General features: G+C 40.4%; 1 protein-coding gene across 2 annotated transcripts in view; it reads left to right on the forward strand.

Annotated features, from left to right (window-relative positions):
* The first annotated feature begins 1990 nt into the window (after positions 1-1990).
* Positions 1991-20547, forward strand: part of carnmt1 (carnosine N-methyltransferase 1) — a 51568-nt gene continuing 33011 nt past the window's right edge. For both annotated transcript variants that reach the window (XM_078396249.1, XM_078396250.1), the window contains exons 1-4: positions 1991-2160; positions 10315-10519; positions 12400-12566; positions 20315-20455. In XM_078396249.1, coding sequence (XP_078252375.1) covers positions 2033-2160; positions 10315-10519; positions 12400-12566; positions 20315-20455 — 641 coding nt within the window. In that variant the 5' untranslated portion in view covers positions 1991-2032. The remainder of the gene's footprint in view (positions 2161-10314; positions 10520-12399; positions 12567-20314; positions 20456-20547) is intronic.

The raw sequence follows: 20547 nt of genomic DNA on the forward strand, positions 1-20547 counted from the left end.
AGGAGCTTGCGCTGCACGGTTTGGTTGTTGTGTGATAAGGGCACCGTGCATTATTTTAAAATTCCGCAACGTTACCTGGATGACTGCAATGCTGGATGACTGCAATGTCCCAAAGGGTGGGTGTGTTTCCTTTCCAACGCTTTTTCCACGGAGACTCATTAGAGTTATGGCACCCCTGGTGTCGATGTTCAAGAGGATGTTTTCTCCTGCCAAGCACAGTTCAACAGTGAACAGAGAAAATGGTCTCTTTGCAGATCTGGCATGGAAAATGCAATAAACCTTGCTGTTGCCAAAAGTCGCATACTAAATGTTCCGCAAGGCGGCGTAACTCAACCGTATAATGTGACACCATCGCACTCGACGCTCAATTATACACATTATGCTTGTCCGTTAGATGACCACGGACTATTTTGGGGGTCGGCGTTGCTGCATAGTCAACACCAACACAAATAAGGAACCATTCCAGGCTTCTGCGGTGCCACCAGACTTGGCAAGAACTCAGGCCCGCGAGTCATGGCAACATCCTCGTAAGGTTAACTGGGCTATTCCCAGATTTGGTGCATCAGCTGGAGTCAGGTGTTCTGTATGGTTTATCCCACCACTGTTTTAGCACAGTAGAGTGCCTGTTTGATGCTTTTATTGTTGGACTGTGTTTTTGGGGGTTTTGGGGTGTGTGATTTGAATGCCTATTTAATGCTTCTATTGTTGGACTGTGTTTTGGGGGGTTTTTTGGGGTTGGGTAATTTGGGTGCCTGTTTAGTGCTTTTATTGTTGGACTGTGGGTGATTGAATTAACATTTTGTTCAAGATGGCCGCGCCGTTGTGTTTGGCTGCCTGCCACTGTATGTTTCTTTTTTTCCTAGTCAGATGTGCAGCACTTTGGTCAACGTGGGTTGTTTTTAAATGTGCTATACAAATAAATTGACTTGACTTGACTTGACTTGAAAAGCTTGCTTGCTAATCCATTTCAATGGTCAACTATGTTGCTGTAAGTATGGGCAATAGAAGTACACTTCCATGGAGTACACTTGTCAATCAAATGTGTTATTGCAAAAATCACTTTAAAAAAATGGAATTCTAGATTATGAACTATTTAATTTTGACATCTCTGGTTTGTTAATCCAGGCCATTAGATTTGTAATCTAGAATTTAATCAAAACAAAGGATGCAGAGGGCAAAAATTAAAGTTTGTATGTAACAAGGGGAACATCTTTTTGTGTAATTTCTGGACTGCCTCCTCTAACTTCACTGCACTTCCTACTTTTGTACCTGGGCATTTAACTGATCTGGATCATCACCTGTACCTCTGAAGTTGTGCATATGACAATAATCTTGAACTTGATGTAATTGATGCTTCCACCAATTGGTGTCAGGGGCTATAGGGAGAAGGCAGGAGAATGGGGTTAGGAGAGAGATCAGCCATGATTGATGGCGGAGTAGACTTGATGGGCCGAATAATCCAATTCTGCTCCTATCAGATGACCTTATGACCTGGAGTAACTCAGGCGGCCAGGCAGCGACTGCAGAACATGGATAGGTGACGTTTCGGGTGGGGTCCCTTCATCAGACTGAAGTATCTGAAGATAGGTCCCGATCCGAAACGTCACCTGTCTGTGTTCTGCAGAGATGTTGCCTGACCCCTGGGTTATTCCAACACTTTGTGTCTTTATTTTTGTAAACCAGTATCTACAGTTCCTTATTTCTACGACCAATTGTTAGGGTTGAGTGAAATAGATAAAACGTTGTTGGCTGTGCTTATTCTTAAAAGGAGCTGTGTTTCAAAATGGGTGCATTTTAGCAGGTGTATCCTCCCGTTCTCCTTGTTTTATGGTCATGTGGGGAGCGTCGCTGTCGTACAAAGACTCGCCGATGCCTCGGCACCGGGGCGGGGGCGTGGACAGACAGACAGACGGTGCATCCTCCGGGCCGCTGGTGGCGCTGCGTCGGGAGGGCGGCGCGTTTGTGCCGTGGCGCTGCGCGGTGGTGCGGCTGAGAGGGAGCCGGTTGCCCCGGCGGCGGCGGGGAGGAGAAGATGGAGAACGAGCAAGACCATCACTGCCCCATGGAGGAGAAGGAGGGGGCAAAGCAGGAGGAGGATGATGAGGAGCGGCTGGAGAAAGAGCACTTCTGGAAAATCATTAATGTTTTTAAATATTATAGGTAAACCTGTGAATAAAACAGCCGGCAATCGACTGACTGGGAGGGTGGGAGGGTGGTGAATCCAGCTCAGGCCTGGGCGCCGGTCTCGGGGCCTGACCATCAGTCTCGGGGCCTGACTGGCAACACGCAACCCGGGTCTGCTCCGACATTGTTTATAACCTGAAGGTCTGTCCTTGCCTTTTTAAATTTTTTAAAACAGCTGTTCATCACCTCGTTTCAGGATGAGCGAGCTTCCCTGGAATACATCATTCAGAAATGTTTACAGGCCGCCTGGGCAGTCGGTGCCTTGGTTTAAACATAATGGTTTAATGATACCCCAATGGTTTATCTCACCACGTAAATGCGGTGTACACCAATGCGGAGATGGGAAGGCAGAGAAGAATATTACAACGTCTTAGATTCCCCTAAGGATTTATCAGTGGAAGTTTATTTTCTGTGACTTAAGTATTGCCATACTTTGTTGGTATCATCTGCTGTTGTTCAAACTGTTTTAGGATAGGACTTTAGACAATTTATATAACTAATAGTAACTGCCCATCTACTCGCCTATTGCATGTGGGAGGTTTAGCAGAACATTTAGCAGAATAATGAATGGTCCCTTTCAGAAAAGCTGTGATTTCAGTGTTCAGTCTGAACTTGGAGATCCAGTTTGGAACTCTTCGCATGTTATTTAGAATATTTATATATTTATAAATTAACTGTTTAATGAAATAAAATATATAATTTCCAATTGTTTCTTTGCTTTTTTAATCTTTCAAGCTTCAGATTTACTTTATTTTACATTTTGTGGCGCTTACACAGTGTCACAGAATTAAACAACAGCACTGAATGATTGGCTTTCAGTCTGTTAGCATTGAAACCTACTGTGTACTCATTTACCCTTAACCTACCTTTTCTTAAAATGGTTCCCAAATCAAATGTTTCAAAATTAGGAGGGTTGTATCCTGCATATTTTGTCATGGACCGTCATTATTTTCTTAAAGTATCAATGATGATATCTGGTGCAATTAATACAAATGTAAGATTGGGCTGTTTGAGCTTGTTCTGTCATTTAGCTCAAGGCACAGGAGACTGAGGATGCTCAAAACTTGAGTAAAAAAATAAACTACTGGATGAACTAAATAGGTCAGGCAAAATATGCGGAGGGAAATGGACAGACGACATTTTGAATCAGGAATGTTATTCAGTCGTCAGTCCATTTCCTTCCACAGATGCTGCCTGACCTGCAGCCTTCCTCCAACAGTTTGTGTTTTGTTTTGTAACTTAGTTCATTTGAGGCTGATCTGTGACCTTAAGTTTTGTAGGAAAATAACTGCAGATGTTGGTACAAATCAAAGGTATCTGAAGAAGGGTCTCGACCCGAAAAGTCACCCATTCCCTCTCTCCTAGATGCTGCCTGGCCTGCTGAGTTACTCCAGCATTTTGTGATACCTGTGACCTTAAGTTTCATATATATGTGGAGAGAGCTATTTGGAGAACATTATATAAATAATAAGTATTTTTATGGATGCTGATATGCAAACTAAACAATGTCTGTAATGAAATTACATATAAATCCCTTTTTTTTTTAACCTATCAATAATCTTAAGAATTCTTAAATGTATACATTTTAAAACTGAATGATTAAATCTGGAATGGTAGTTCCAGATTGACAGTGCTCCTTCAAAAGTATGAACAGTGAATTTGAAAACGTTAGAACAGATCAGGCACTATCTGAGGACAGAAAAACACAGCTAAGGTAAAAGTAACTAGAATAGGGCAGTAAAGCAACTAATTGAATATAATTTAGAGAAGTCTGTGCTGTGGAATATCCCAGAGTTGCAGATCACAGACCACAACTTGATAACGATGTACCATTATAATCGTCGCATGGCGGTTAGAATGTCGGTACATTGGAGAGGATTAGAAGATATTTACATGGGTATTCCAACAATGGAAACATTTAGCCAAGAGGAATGATTGGATAGGTGAGTTTTTAATTGCAGAGAAATAAAATAACATTTCTCTTCTCATGGAGCAAGAACAGACTGCTGGAGAACACAGAAGTCAGGCAGCATCTATGGAGGGAAATGTTTGGTTGACATTTTGGGTCAAGCCCCTTCCTCTAGACTGGAGGAAGGATCTTGACTGAAACATTGACGGTCCATTTCCTGCAACAGGTCCTGCATGACCCACTAAGAGTTCCTCCAGCCGTCTGTAGTCTTTTGTTAGCCCCTTGTCATGGCTTAGGAAATAAGGGAACATTGACTTGAAGTAATTGCTAAAGAGTTGGAGTAGATATGAAAATAAAAATCACCTTAAGAATTGATAACGTTTAGTACATACTGGCTAAATAGGTGATTGAGGAAGACTAATTCATTACATTTAAGAAGTTCTAGGATGAGTTTGTTCATCTACTTTATCTGGGATGGACCAGTTGGTCATCTTTTGGCTTGTAAATTTGCTATGATTTATGTTTGGATCTTTTATCAGAACTTTGAAAAGTTATATACAACATACACCAGAGATTGAGAGAAGTGGTGTGTGTGTGTGTGTGTGTGTGTGGGGGGGGGGATGGGGGGGGGGGCGCGGCGGAGAAAAGAGGGTGTGTGGGGGGGGGGGGAAGGGATGCGGCGCGGCGGAGAAAAGAGCTGTGCTAAGCTAGAGTTCAAATGGAATTAAGTTCCAAAGGGAAATTGGTATAAAGCAAAAGAGACCCTTGCAAAGCTGTGGTCCAATTATCCGCCCCCTTAAAATCAAAACAACAGGTTTAATTAAATAATATGGCATTACCACATTGCAAGAAGCCATACATAAGATATTACAAATACACTGCAATGAGCCTACTTGAAGTGAGGCTGAAATTGTTTACTTGATAAATTGCAGTGGTTGGATCTGCTCACTACTTTTCTATAATAGTGACCTCTTTCCAAAATGACTTTAATCCATTTAAACAGTGGGGACTATAGCAGTTAAAATAATTGGGAAAGTTGAATCATGGATCACAATCTGTGGATGAAAAATGTGCTGATTTAATTAGAAATTATACAGATCACTCCTGTGATTTTAACATTTGGCAATTGGATAACATCCAGTAGTATGGTCCAGTGTCTGCTGTAATCTATGTGGATACATTAACAGGAATTTTATATTTCTCTTGTTATGTAATTGGTGAAAGTGATGTAAGTTGTTACTGAAAATGGAAATTTTTAGAAAGGAGATAAACTTTAACTTATTTGAGATCTTGATTGAAATTGTTCTATAAATCCTCCCAAAACATAATATTATCTGTATTTTGTGTAATACTTACAGTTTATTTATATTTTAATCACACTTTCAAAAATGAAAGTTATTTATTTACATGGTGCATTTAGCTGGTAATAAGGTGATGTATATTGTGCTGAGAGTCCTAGCAATCCCGCAGCATTATGTGACAGGAAAGCACAATCAATTGACCTCCCCTGACTGCACTCAGATCACCAATGCTTTACTGACATAAGGTCTCGACCCAAAACGTCACCCATTCCTTCTCTCCAGAGATGCTGCCTGTCCTGCTAAGTTACTCCAGTATTTTGTGTCTACCTTCACTGACATTTCCTAGACTGCCCCTTTCTTAAGTGTCCTGGGCCATTTACTGTTAAATACAGCGCTTTAAAATGTTTCTATTAAATAATTCTTAGGCAAAATTAAACAATGGTACTGAATTTCATGTAGTTTAACTTCAACTACTTGATATATTTCTTTATCATTTTAGATATATTTGAGTTTTTTATTCAAGGAAAGGAACTTTTCTTGTTGAATGTGCTGTTTTCAAAGCCATATGCTGTTGCTTTCAACCTGATTATCATTATCTCGCTCATGTTTTTTACAGTAAAATTTGAAATTATTTATTAGATTAGAAAAGCTACCCATTGAAGAACCATTCCATCTTTATAGGTTAGCCAACTTTGTAGTTATTATTATTGTAGCCTTATGGGAAAGCTGATCAGTATTCCTTGCATTGGGATTTGTTTAACTATTTACAATTTGTGTATCAAAATTGTATGTATCAAAATTCATGTGCCACCTGTTTGTTCAGCAAGAGATACATTTGTTTTTGTTTTTAAGATGGAAATGTGCTAAGAAGGAATATTTTAGAAATAATAGATACCAGGAGGCTGAATTCCAGAAATAAGTTGGCTCTTTGAAAATTTAACTGAAATTGTCTGTTCATTGTGAATGTCACCATGATGAAATATAATTTCATGTGGACATTTCAGGCAGTGAATTTGGATTTCATTTAGTTATGGCAAATGTTTCCTGTTAGGTAGCAGAATTTTTATTAAAAATTTGAAAACTTTGAGCAGATGGATTGACAATTTTTATCATCAAAGATGTGGCAAAGCATTCTGTTCAGATTTAATAATAATATATTCCTTTATTTGTCCCACACCGGGGAAATTTGCAGTGTTACAGCAGCAAAGTGGATAGCAAGAGACATTCATTATAAATAAAAATAAGATAAGGATAATTGTCATTTACGGTGCTTTTTTTAACTGTTACTGTTAACTGGTCTGTTGACTGGTCTGCTGGGAGTAGTGCTGGTTGTGCAGTCTCACAGCAGCGAGAAGGAAGGACCTCCGATATCTCTCCTTCACACACTTGGGGTGAAGGAGTCTGTCACTGAAGGAGCTACTCAGTGCAGTGACAGTGTCCTGCATGGGGTGGGAGTCGTTGTCCAGTAGCGATGTTATCTTTGCCATCATTCTCCTCTCCCACCGCCTATACTGAGTCGAGGGGGCAACCCAGGACAGAGCTGGCCTTCCTGATCAGCTTCGCAAGTCTCTTCCCCTCCGCTGCTGAGATTTGCCTGTGTCTTAAGCTAAACTTATGTAAAATTTTAGTATTACACCAGTTTTGGGCACCATATATTTGGAAATAAGTAAAGGCTTTGGCGAGGATACTGAGGTATGGAACATGAATGGTTCCAAGGAAGAAGGGTTACAGTTAAACAGAGTGAAAAAATTAGAGTTCCTTCCCTTACAGCAAAGAAGGCTCAAGAAGATTTGTGAGAGGTGCTTTGGTTTCCAAAGAGGTTGAATCAAACCCTGATTACATTACTGACTAGCGTTTTTAACTGTGTGCGCAAACATGAAATTGGTATTAATCTGTGAATGATATCTATACATTCTTAAAACAAAATACATGGTTGACTATGTAAAATATGCTGCCAACACAGTTTTGCCAGTGAAAACCAAACACATTTTCTACTGAGCGGGACAGGGAGCATATCATATCATATATATACAGCCGGAAACAGGCCTTTTCGGCCCACCAAGTCCGTGCCGCCCAGCGATCCCCGTACACTAACACTATCCTACACCCACTAGGGACAATTTTTACATTTACCCAGCCAATTAACCTACATACCTGTACATATCTGGATAGATGGAATGGGTGATGTTTGGGTCAAGAGCCTTCTTCAAAATGCGACTCTCATTCTGAAGAAGGCTCTCGACCCAAAGCGTCACCCTTTGACTCAGTTTGGAGAAGAAAGGTCTCGACCCGAAAGGTCACCCATTCCTTCTATGCAGAAATGCTGCTTGTCTTGCTGAGTTACTCCAGCATTTTGTGTCTATCTTCGGTATAAACCAGCATCTGCAGTTCCTTCCTATACAAATTTTCCTTAATTAATTTTGACAGTGTTGAGGGTTTTATAGTCAGTTTAAACCAAACAAAAAAAAATCACAATCTAATTGTATGAGATAAATATATTTTTTCCTTATATTAACTTGTACATAGATCCACATTATTACTTTATCAAATTTAGTAAGTACCTGCAATCTTTTGGTCTCTTGGCCAATATTGTGTAGATACTTTCTATTCATCCAAACTGAATGGGAATATAGCACATGCCTGTAGGTTATCCTGTGGTGACGGACAGATATCCAAGGCAAAAATTTCAGAACATCAATGCATGATTCAGTCATTTTATTTTTTCACAAAATGCTGGAGTAACTCAGCAGGTCAGGCAGCATCTCGGAAGAGAAGGAATGGGTGACGTTTTGGGTCGAGACCATTCTTCGTACCAGCATCTGCAGTTATTTTCTTATAGTCATTTTATTTTAATCAGTGTGGAATGAGAACAGTCTTCAAAACCAGTAATGGATTGATGATGGGTCTTTGACACAATTTTGTTCTTCTGTTCTAGATTCAGTGACCTTTTTCTGTCTGTTACAGTATTACTTTGCTTATTCTAAAACAAACTTACAGAATCATATCCCGTCCCACTTTCCCTTTAGTTCTGTCCACAGTTACAGAAGTATCTGAAAGGAAGAATATTTACTAAACTAGATTCTTACCTTTCAGATATTTATGTAACATTTGAATCCCCATTGCTATCTCAGGCAATATATTATAGATCTTGACCACTTACTGTGCAACACACTAGGAACAGTATACTCATTGCTTCACAGCATCAAAGACCTGGAATCGATCCTGATGGAAGGTCTTGGCTGTAGTTTGCATGTTGTCCCTATGACCACATAGGTTTTCTCCGGATGCTCTAGTTTTCTCCCAGGTCGTAAAGACATGTGAGTTAGTGGGTTAATTGGCCATTGTAAATTTCCCCTAGTTTGCAGGGTAGTGCTAGAAGCTAAGGGAAGTTAATGAGTCTGATAAAGAAATGAAAATAGAATTAATTAGTAGGAAAAAAAACTGCAGATGCTGGTTTAAATCGAAGGTAGACACAAAATGCTGGAGTAACTCAGCGGGTCAGGCAGCATCTCAGGAGAGACGGAATGGGTGACGTTTCGGGTCTTCAGACTGACGTCTCGACCCGAAACGTCACCCATTCCTTCTCTCCTGAGGTGCTGCCTGACCCGCTGAGTTACTCCAGCATTTTGTGTCTACCATAGAATTAATTAGGATTAGTTTTCAATGGGTGGTTGATTGTTTGCATGAGTTCAGTGGGTCAAGGTGCCTCTATCCATGCCTTGTCTCCATGACTTACTTTGTCGGAAAACAGTCTTCTCATGTCAGTTTTGGGTTGGGTTTTTTTTGGAACTTGTTTTATTCTAAGTCAATCATTTTTTTATTGTCCCAGCAATGGGTACAGGCTCTATTCTGTTCTACCCTTCATGAATGTAAAGACCTTAAGGTGAAGGGGAGAAGTTTTAATAGGAATCTGAGGGGTAACATCTGGGGTGTATGGAACGAGCTGCCAGATGAGGTAGTTGAGGCAGGGACTATTGCAACATTTATGAAACAATTAGACAGGTGCATGGATTGTATGGATAGGACAGGGTTGGAGGGATATGAACCAAACACAGGCAGGTGGGACTAGTGCAGATGCGACATGTTTGTCAGAGGGGGCAAGTTGGGCCGAAGGGCCTGTTTCCATGCTGTATGGCTTTATAACTTTATGACTTATGTAGGATCTCCTCACAACCGCATCTGGTCCAAATAAAACAAACGCAGCCTGTCAAGTCTATCCTGTTTTCTGGCCCTTCTCCAAAACTAGTATACCTTTTCTAAAATATAGTGCCTAGACTGTAAACAGTGCTTGAGTTTATACAATTTGCTATAACTTCCTTGTTCATGTACACTCTGTTTCTTTTTGGGAAATCAGGATCTTTACTTGCTTTTTTGTAACCACTTTCTGGCATATTTTCAACAAACAATATAACATATTTATATCCACAGTTTGCTCTGTTTTGGAATTGTGCCTTCCAGCTTATTTGCCTGTTGTCAATCATTCGATGAAAATGTGAGATTCACATTATTTGCCTGTTGTCAATCTTTCGATGAAAATGTGAGATTCACATTCTTCAGCATTGTTTTTCTTATTTACTGCCATGCCTTGAGAAGTTGATATATGGGTTTAGTAAAGGCTGTCACTGATACTTGATTCCAACACCTAATGGCTGATTAGTTTGGAATTTGTCTTCCACTTACATCTGTTCTGTACTACACAGCAGTTGATGCTTAATTTGCACTAAGCTTCCAATTAAAAAAAATTATAGCCTTTTTAAAATATAAAATTATAGATACAATGAGCGCTATAAATGCAGATTTCATTAATATTAAATATCTTAATGCAAGTTACTTGATTTTAATTTGTAAGTTCAGTCATTTTGCTCTGAAAATGTGATCAAATTGTTTCATCGTACCTTTCAATGCAATTTCACTTTACAGGATATACGCTCATGAGAGGGTAACGCGTTCTGAAAAGCAATTCCAATCACTTCCAGCAGCTCATCAGAAGCTGCTTCCTAATTTTCTTCCTCATGTGAGAAAACTAAGAGAATGTATTGAACATAACTATGAAATTCTAAAAGAAATTATTAACAACTGCAATCATATGTTTGAAAATAAGGAATATGGATTCATTGACATGGAGGTAAGTGAAATATAAATGTTACTTTTTGAAAACTCAGATCCACTTTGGCTCTAAACAACTGGAATTGCATGCATTTTTTAACTCGCAACCATCCAGTATTCCATATAGGTCTAAGTAAATTTATGTATTTTGGTACTGTGTTCAAAACTGTCCTTGCAAAATAAACATAATATCTTGATATAAAAACAGGATATACTGGAAATACTCGGGTGTTCAGTAGCATCTATGAAAAGTTATAGTCACACAGAAGGGAAACAGGTCCTTTGGCCTAACTCGTCCAAGATGCCCTATCTAAGCAAGTGCCATCTGTCCCCTTTTTGCCCATCTCCTCGTAAAACTTTCCTATCCATGTTCCTGTCCAACTGTCTTTTAAATCCTATTATAATATCTGCCTCAACTAGGATATACACTCATGAGAGTTAGATGGAGCTCTTAATGATAGCGGAGTCAGGGGGTATGGGGAGAGGGCAGGAAAGGGGTACTGATTGTGGATGATCAGACATGATCACATTGAATGGGCTGGCTCAAAGGGCCGAAGGCCTACTCCTGCACCTATTGTCAACTACCTTCTCTGGCAGATTGTTCCATCTACCCACCACCTTCAGAGTGGAAAGCTGCCCCTCAGATTTGTATTAAATCTTGTCCCTCTCAAATCAAACATATGTCCTCTTGCTTTTAATTCCTCTACCTGTGCATTCACCCTAGGTATTGCCCTCATGATCTTACGCACCTCTATAAGATCACCCCTCAGTCTCCTGCACTCCAAGGATAAAGTCCTAGCTTACCCAATCTCTCCCTATAGCTCAGCCACTCAAATCCTGGCAACATCGTTATAAATCTTTTCTGCATTCTTTCCAGCTTTATGTCATCCTACCTTTAGCAGGGTGAAGAAAACTGAATACAGTAGTCCATGTATGGCCTCATCGTCGTCTTATACAACTATAACATAACTTCTATGCTTAATACCTTGACTGATGAAGGCTAATGTACCAAAGGCCTTCTTGACCACCCTCTCTACCTGTGATACCACTTTCAGTGAACTATGTACCTGTGCTCCTAGATCCCTCTGCTCTACAACACTCTCCGGGACCCTACCTGAGAGATACAGAATTAATGTTTCCGATCAATGGCCTGTCATCAGAACTCTCTGATAAAAGTGCAAATGAAAGGTCATCAGCCTGGAACTTTAACTTTCTCCACAGATGCTGTCTGACAAGCTGAGTATAACCTTTCCTGATTTTATTTAAGATATTTCCTCTTTGTGACACAGTATTTTGTTTTGTTATTTCTACTTGAGTTGGTTGATATAATTTTCCAACATTAAATTGGTCATCTCTGTCCTTTACAATTTTGCTGCATATAGAGCATGTAAGATTGTGCATTGTGATATCCAAACTCTTAAATTAGATAACAGACTTAAACTCAGTGCTATGGAAGCAGTGTTTCTCATCTCAGAAGCAGTACTGATTCTACATTTCAAAGAAGAATCCAGCATTAATTCATATCAAAAACAGTTTTTGTTTCTTCTTGCTTTGATTCTTGAAGTGATGGAATGCACGACTGGCATTAACAATTAAAGTAGAAGCTATGTCAGGATTTAGGATAAGTTCAATGGGTATATGAAGTAGAATAAAATAGAGATGTTGAAATGAAGCAGACACAAGTATATAGGGCAAAAACCCATTTGAGAGATGCATGAAATGGCTGATCAGGATGCACTCATTTTTATATTATAACTTTAATGTAATGTTATGCAATTTACATAATGAACTGGAATTGTTTTCAAAGTACAAATATTTTGGAGAAGGTCTTCTTGAAAGGGTTATTCATGTCAACTAGTCTCTTATTTGGTAATCAATGATTATTTTTGGCCATTACAGTCTGACCTGGGACGATTAAAACCAGCATCCACCTTTGATATGGACAAACTGAAATCCACTATTAAGCAGTTTGTTAGAGATTGGAGTGAAGATGGCATGTCTGAGCGCGATGCTTGTTATCAGCCAATCATTGACGAAATTTTAAAACAATTTCCTCAAGATGAATGGTATGTTATTCATTTCATGTGTTGAATTTTGAATATGGGATAAATATCATTTTGTTTTGTCCATGTATAAACGTTTTGCATCTTGGCACTGTTCAGCATAAGATTACAACTGATGTTGTAATATTCAATGTGTTTTATATTGAATTAGCGAGTTTTAGTTATGGCAGCAATTAAGCAGTCTAGTTGACCTTTGTCCTCGGTCAGAAGGGAAGCACTAGGCAGAGTTCTTGATTAATTTCATGATCTTATAGACAATAGGTGCAGGAGTAGGCCACTTGGCCCTTCGAGCCAGCACCACCATTCAATGTGATCATGGCTGATCATTCTCAATCAGTACCCCGTTCCTGCCTTCTCCCCATACCCCCCTGACTCCACTATCTTTAAGAGCTCTATCTAGCTCTCTTGAAAGCATCCAGAGAATTGGCCTCCACTGCCTTCTGAGGCAGTGAATTCCACAGATTTACAACTCTCTGACTGAAAAAGTTTTTCCTCATCTCTGTTCTAAATGGCCTACCCCTTATTCTTAAACTGTGGCCCCCTGGTTCTGGACTCCCCCAACATAGGGAACATGTTTCCTGCCTCTAACGTGTCCAACCCCTTAATAATCTTATGTTTCGATAAGATCCCCTCTCATCCTTCTAAATTCCAGTGTATACAAGCCTAGCCGCTCCAGTCTTTCAACATATGACAGTCCCGCCATTCCGGAAATTAACCTAGTAAACCTACGCTGCACGTCCTCAATAGCAAGAATATCCTTCCTCAAATTTGGAGACCAAAACTGCACACACTACTCCAGGTGCGGTCTCACTAGGGCCCTATACAACTGCAGAAGGACCTCTTTGCTCCTATACTCAACTCCTGTTGTTATGAAGGCCAACATTCCATTGGCTTTCTTCACTGCCTACAGTACCTGCATGCTTCCTTTCAGTGACTTTGTTGTAAAGACAGTGTATGTCGAGTGCGGACAGCATTCAGCAATAGCTGAAAAACGTTTAATTACAGCCACAATTTCACAAAGAAAATCTTTATTTGGCAGGGTACTGCCAGGCTACTGATTTCCTATGGATCAATAACCCAGCAAGAATCATTATCTTTAGAACTTTTTCCATTCAGAGGGTGGTGGGTAAATGTAACAAGCTCTCAGAGAAGGTAGGTGATTCATGTACTATAACAGGATCTAAAGATACTTGTACAGGTTCATGGATAGAAAAAGTTTAGAGGGATATGGGCCGAATGCAGACAAATGGGAGGATTGATCGGCATGGATGATTTGGCCGAAGAACCTGTTTCCGTGTTGAATTACTCTTAATGACTCCAGGGAAGAAAGGCAATGCATAAACCATACAAAATTTTGAAACTAAAGTATTTGCTTGCATCAATAGAAGAAACTGGCAAAATAAGCCGCCAAAATTTTTCTTTCCATAATTAGAATGAATCAAATTAGGGTGTATTGTAGAATTACTGTAAAATATCTGTTCAGCCGGGAGGTTCTGCTGCAGTTGTACAGGGCCTTGGTGAGACCGCACCTGGAGTATTTTGTACAGTTTTAGTCTCCTAATCTGAGGAAAGACATTCTAGCCTTAGAGGGAGTACAGAGAAGGTTCACCAGATTGATCCCTGGGATGGCAGGACTTTCATATGAAGAAAGACTGGATAGACTAGGCTTATACTCGCTGGAATTTAGAAGACTATGGGGGGATCTTATAGAAACATATAAAATTCTTAAGGGGTTGGAGAGGCTAGATGCGGGAAGATTGTTCCCGATGTTGGGGAAGTCCAGAACTAGGGGTCACAGCTTAAGGATAAGGGGGAAGTCTTTTAGGACTGAGATGAGAAAACATTTCTTCACACAGAGAGTGGTGAGTCTGTGGAATTCTCTACCACAGAAGGTAGTTGAGGCCAGTTCATTTGCTATATTTAAGAGGGAGTTAGATGTGGCCCTTGTGGCTAAAGGGATCAGGGGGTATGGAGAGATGGCAGGTACAGTTTACTGAGCTGGATGATCAGCCATGATCATATTGAATGGCGGTGCAGGCTCGAAGGGCCGAATGGCCTACTCCTGCACCTATTTTCTATGTTTCTACCTAACTACATTTGTAATTGACTAGACACAAAATGCTGGAGTAACTCAGCGGGTCAGGCAGCATCTCAAGAGAGAAGGCATGGGTGACGTTTCGGTTCGAGACCCTTCTTCAGACTGATGTCAGGGGAGGGGGTGGGACAAAGATAGGATGTAGTTGGAGGCAGGAAGACTAGTCGGAGAACTGGGAAGGGGAGGGGATAGAGAGGGGAAGCAGGGACTGAAGTGAGAGAAGTCAATGTTCAAACCGCTGGATTGTAAACTGCACAAGCGAAATACAATGTGCTGTTCCTACAATTTGCGCTAGGCCTCACTCTGACAATGGAGGAGGCCCAGGACAGAAAAGTCAGACTGGGAATGGGAGTGGGAGTTGAAGTGCTGAGCCACCCGGAGATCAGGTTGGTTGAGACGGACTGAGTGGAGGTTTTCGACTAAACGATCCCCAAGCCTGCGTTTGGTCTCGCCGATGTAGAGAAGTTGACATCTGGAACAGCGGATACAATAGATGAGGTTGGGGGACATGCAGGTGAACCTCCGTCTCACCTGGTGAGACTGTTTGCGTCCTTGGATGGAGTCGAGGGGGGGAGGTAAAGGGACAGGTGTTGCATCTCCTGCGGTTGCAGGGGAACGTACATGGGGAGGGGGCGGTTTGGGTGGGAGGGACGAATAGACCAGGGAGTTTCGGAGGGAAAGGTCTCTGCGGAAAGCAGAAAGGGGTTGAGATGGGAAGATGTGGCCAGTGGTGGGATCCCGTTGGAGGTGGCGGAAATGTTGGAGGATAATTTGGTGTATGCGACGGCTGATAGTGTGGAAGGTGAGGACAAGGGGGACTCTATCCTTGTTAGGAATAGGGTAAGGGGGAGCAAGAGCGGAGCTGCGGGATATTGAGGAGACCCTAGTGAGAGCCTAGTTCTTGAGTTTAATTACATCAATTAAACTGAAAATAATTGTGTGTATGTTATACTGCTTTCAGAATAATTTTGTGCAAATAATGCTTACAATTAAGACGTACAAATATATAGCCCATTTTTGCCAAATGGATTAGTGAATTAACTATGCATTTCAGAAATTGCTTGTGTGAACATAATAATGGTCTGGATTCCTTCTGGAATCAAATTAGCAGAGTAATCACTGGAATAAAATCTTGAAGTAGCAGTGGATTCAAAAGCACTGTGGCATTTAAAGTTTGACTTATGCAAATGGTTTTGAAGAGATTAATTAAGTGTCTGAGGTGGCTTTTTATTGATTATGGTGTATTTCAACAATTACTCTGGAAAGTGGCTGTGTTTGAACAATGTTTGAACATGCCAAGATGTGAGCATATCTGCTCTTATTCTTTCCTGAAACTCCCATCCTTCAACCAGACCACCTTTTTTATAGCTAAAAGAAATGAGCATCTTGCTTTCAGTTCTTGCCATTTATCACTTTTACTAAGGTGAGAACTGTCATAGGAATCCCCAAATTTAATATGCCCTATCCTATGTCTCTGTGTTACTTTTGCGTTGCATTGTAGAGAATGGAAAATGTGCCATGGTGTCATGTAAAGGCTCTAGCTCATTCTAGTAGAATGACATTAACAGAATTTGTCTTGGTGCTTCTACAATGCCCTCCATAATGTTTGGGACAAAGACCCATCATTTATTTATTTGCCTCTGTACTCCACAATTTGAGATTTATAATAGAAAATAATCACATGTGGTTAAAGTGCACATTGTCAGATTTTAATAAAGGCAATTTTTATAGTTTTTAGTTTCGCCATGTAGAAATTACAGCAGTTTGTACATAGTCCCCCCCATTTCAGGGCACCATAATGTTTGGGACACATGGCTTCACAGGTGTCTGTAATTGCTCAGGTGTGTTTAATTGCCACCTTAATGCAGGTATAAAAGAGCTCTAAGTACCTATAGACCACGGGCCGAACGTTGAAAATGTGTCTTGATTTTGACTTTCGTGACCCATCTCTGGTATCTACTTGAAATTTGGCACAGATTTAGTTTAAAAATCATTGAGAAGGAATTCATAACTCGTCAGTGCAAAAGGTTGCACACTAATTAATGAAGCTAATTAGAAAAAGTCAGCTGCTCTGGCCTGCTCTGGTCCCAGCTTCTCTGCGGCTTTCCGGGAGATCAGAGAATTGTGAACACGCATTGCAGGGTTTTGCCAGGATTTACTGCAGAGATATTCTGTTTGTGTTGATATGAAAACTGAATTGGACAAAGAACTTCTTAATCTGTGAATTTGTGTTCTTAAATTGGTATCAGTGAATGCACCCTTTATTTAAAACATTCATTCAAGGGATGTGAGCATCCCAGGCTGTGCCAGCATTGAATTACTCATCTCTAGCTGCCCTTGAGAAGGTGCAGGTGAGCTGCCTTCTTGAATCACTGCAATCCTTGTGTTGTTTGAGAGTGAGTGAGTTCCAGGACTTTGACCCATCAACAGTGAAGGAACAGCAACATGTTTCCAAGTGGGGATGGTGTCTGGCTAGCAGGTGATTGTGTCCCCATGCTTTGGTTGCCCTAGTCCTCCTTATGGATTTGGAAGATGCCTTCCCAAGAGTTTCAATGTCTTGCTCCAGAGCATCCTGTAGATGATGCAAACTGCTGCCGCTCTGTGTCAGGGGTGGGGTGAGTGGATGAATGTGAATGGGTGTCAATTAAGGGAACCACTGTGTCCTGTTTGGTATCAAGGCTCTTGAATATTGTTGAAGATGTGCTCATCTGGACAAATGGAGAGTATTCCATCACGCTCCTGACTTGAGCTTTGTCGATGGGGGACAGGTTTTGGGGAGTTAGGAGGGGAGTTGCTATATATATATATATATATATATAACTCCCCAAAACCTGTCCCCCATCGACAAAGCTCGTCAGGAGCGTGATGGAATACTCTCCATTTGTATATATATATAAGGAATATATATATTCCTTTATTTGTCCAACACCAGGGAAATTTGCAGTATTACAGCAGCAAAGTGGATAGCAAGAGATCATTCATTATAAATAAAAATAAATAAATCGGTTAAGTAAATCCCAGTGAATGTCAGGGGATGATAGTTGGATTTTCTCGGGTTTTTTTTCACAGCCTGGCAGTTGTGCGCGTTAATCTTACTTGCCGCCTATCAGCCTATTATTAGACATGGTTCAGGTCTTTCGGCATTTGGACGTAGAATGGCTTCAGTATCTGTGGAGTCATAAATGGTGCTGAACATTGTGCAATCATCAGCGCACATCCCTCCTTCTGACCTTACGACTGAAGAAAGGTAATTGATGAAGAAGCTGAATGTGGCTGAGCCCTGGACACGAAGCTGAGAAACTCCTGCAGAGATGTTCTGTGGCTGAGGTGACCTCCAGTCAACCACAACCATCTTCCTTTGTGCTGGTGTGTAGGAAGGAACTGTAGATACTGGTTTAAACCAAAGATAGACAAAATACTCTCCGCCATGATCCCAGTGGGCTCCCTGCCTAGCTAGTCTGAGACAAAGCGCGTGATTGGACAATTGGCATCCAGCTCAATGACAAATGTGCTTTGGACAATTACTACTCGGAAAATTGACACGATTTTGGAGGTTTTTTCCATATTTAAAAAATATGTGCAGGTTTTGTTCTTGACATGTTTCAGATATAATTTCTATAATATTTTTACACAATATGTTATAACTACCGGTAGATATGGGATGTGGGTCATGACATGAAACGAAAAGTCCATCAAGTTTGGAAACTTTTATTGCTGTTTATCAACATGGGGACTAAAGTTGGGCCAATGAAAGTCAAAGAAGTCATTATGAGACTGAGAAACAAGAATAAAACAAGAGAACATCAGCCAAACCTTAGGCTTACCAAAATCAACCGTTTCAACGTCATTAAGAAGAAAGAGAGCACTGGTGAGATTACTAATCGCAAAGGGACTGGCAGGCCAAGGAAGACCTCCACAGCTGATGACAGGAATTCTCTCTACAATGAAGAAAAATCCCCAAACATCTGTCCGACAGATCAGAAACATTCTTCAGGAGTCAGGTGTGGATTTGTCAATGACCACTATCCGCAGAAGACTTAATGAACAGAAATACAGAGGCTACACGGCAAGATGCAAACCACTGGTTAGCTGCAAAAATAGGATCTCCAGGTTACCGTTTGCCAATAAGTACTTAAATGAGCAACCACAGTTCTGAAAAAGGGTCGTGTGGACAGATGAGATGAAGACTAACTTATATCAGAGTGATGGCAAGAGCAAAATATGGAGGAGAGAAGGAACTGCCCAAGATCTAAAGCATACCACCTCATCTGTGAAACACGATGATGGAGGTGTTATGGCCTGGGCATGTATGGCTGTTGAAGGTACTGGCTCACTTATCTTCATTGATGAAACAACTGCTGATGGTAGTAGCATAATGAATTCTGAAGTGTATAGACACATCCTCTCTGCTCAAGTTCAAACAAATGCCTCAAAACTCATTGGCCGGCGTTTCATTCTACATCGAGACAATGATCCCAAACATATTGCTAAAGCAACAAAGGAGTTTTTCAAGGCTAAAAAATGGTCAATTCTTGACTGGCCTAGTCAATCACCCAATCTGAACCCAATTGAGCATGCCTTTTATATGCTGAAGAGAAAGCTGAAGTGGACGAGGCCTCAAAACAGGCATAAGCTAAAGATGGCTGCAATACAGGCCTGGCAGAGCATCACCAGCGAAGACACCCAGCAGCTGGTGATGTCCATGAATCGCAGACTTCAAGCAGTCATTGCATGCAAAGGATATGCATCAAAATACTAATCATATTATTCACAAAATGCTGGAGTAACTCAGCAGGTCAGGCACCATCTCGGGAGAGAAGGAATGGGTGACGTTTCGGGTCGAGACCTTTCTTCAGTCTGAAGACCCAGCATTTTGTGAATAAATCGATTTGTACCAGCATCTGCAGTTATTTTCTTACACTATTTTAAATACTAATCATAACTACTTTTATTTACATGACATTGCTGTGTCCCAAACATTATGGTGCCCTGAAATGGGGGACTATGTATAAACACTGCTGCAATTCCTACATGGTGAAACCAAAATGTAAAAAATACCCTTTAATAAAATCTGACAATGTGCACTTTAACCACATGTGATTTTTTCTATTACAAATCTTAAATTGTGGAATACAGAGGCAAATAAATAAATGATGAGTCTTTGTCTCAAACATTATGGAGGGCACTGTATGTAAACTGGTGCCCAATAAATATTCGCTGATTTTTACTGGTGATTCAAAATTTCCAATCTTATGACCAAAACTACATTGAAGTAAAATTGAGCAACTGCCACTTCCAGGTGGAACTCTTATATGAAATATATGTTGCCCAGATACAGAGTGGATAACTTAAAATACATAAATTATGTATAATTTATATTTTGTACGTGGTCTGTGTCTAAAAGTCTAGGACGCCGCTGCAAGCAAGATTTTCATTGCATCTGTACCTTACAATACTTGTGCATATGACAATAAACTTGCCTTGAAGTCTATTGGAGTAGAAATTGTCAAACAAAACATTATATATGAAAGGAAGGTTGGAGTACAATCCATGCAAATCTTTTGACTTATTCCGTAAAATGCTAATGATAAATTTACATCTCGCATCTCAAAACACTTTCACATAAAAATAGTTGTTTTATTTCTTCTCAATACAGGAATTCTGCTAATTTGAACATACTTGTACCAGGGGCAGGACTTGGAAGACTGGCCTGGGAGATTGCTCGACTTGGTTATAGTTGCCAGGGTAATGAATGGAGTCTGTATATGCTCTTCTGTTCACATTTTATACTCAACAGGTAGAGTATGACGTCAGAACTTGGTTGATGTTTGTTTTTACAGTGCATGATTTTTAAATATTCTAATTTGAAATTATCAAACAGGATTTGTT

This window comes from Rhinoraja longicauda, chromosome 3, assembly GCF_053455715.1.
Source record: "Rhinoraja longicauda isolate Sanriku21f chromosome 3, sRhiLon1.1, whole genome shotgun sequence".
Classification (NCBI taxonomy): domain Eukaryota; kingdom Metazoa; phylum Chordata; class Chondrichthyes; order Rajiformes; family Arhynchobatidae; genus Rhinoraja; species Rhinoraja longicauda.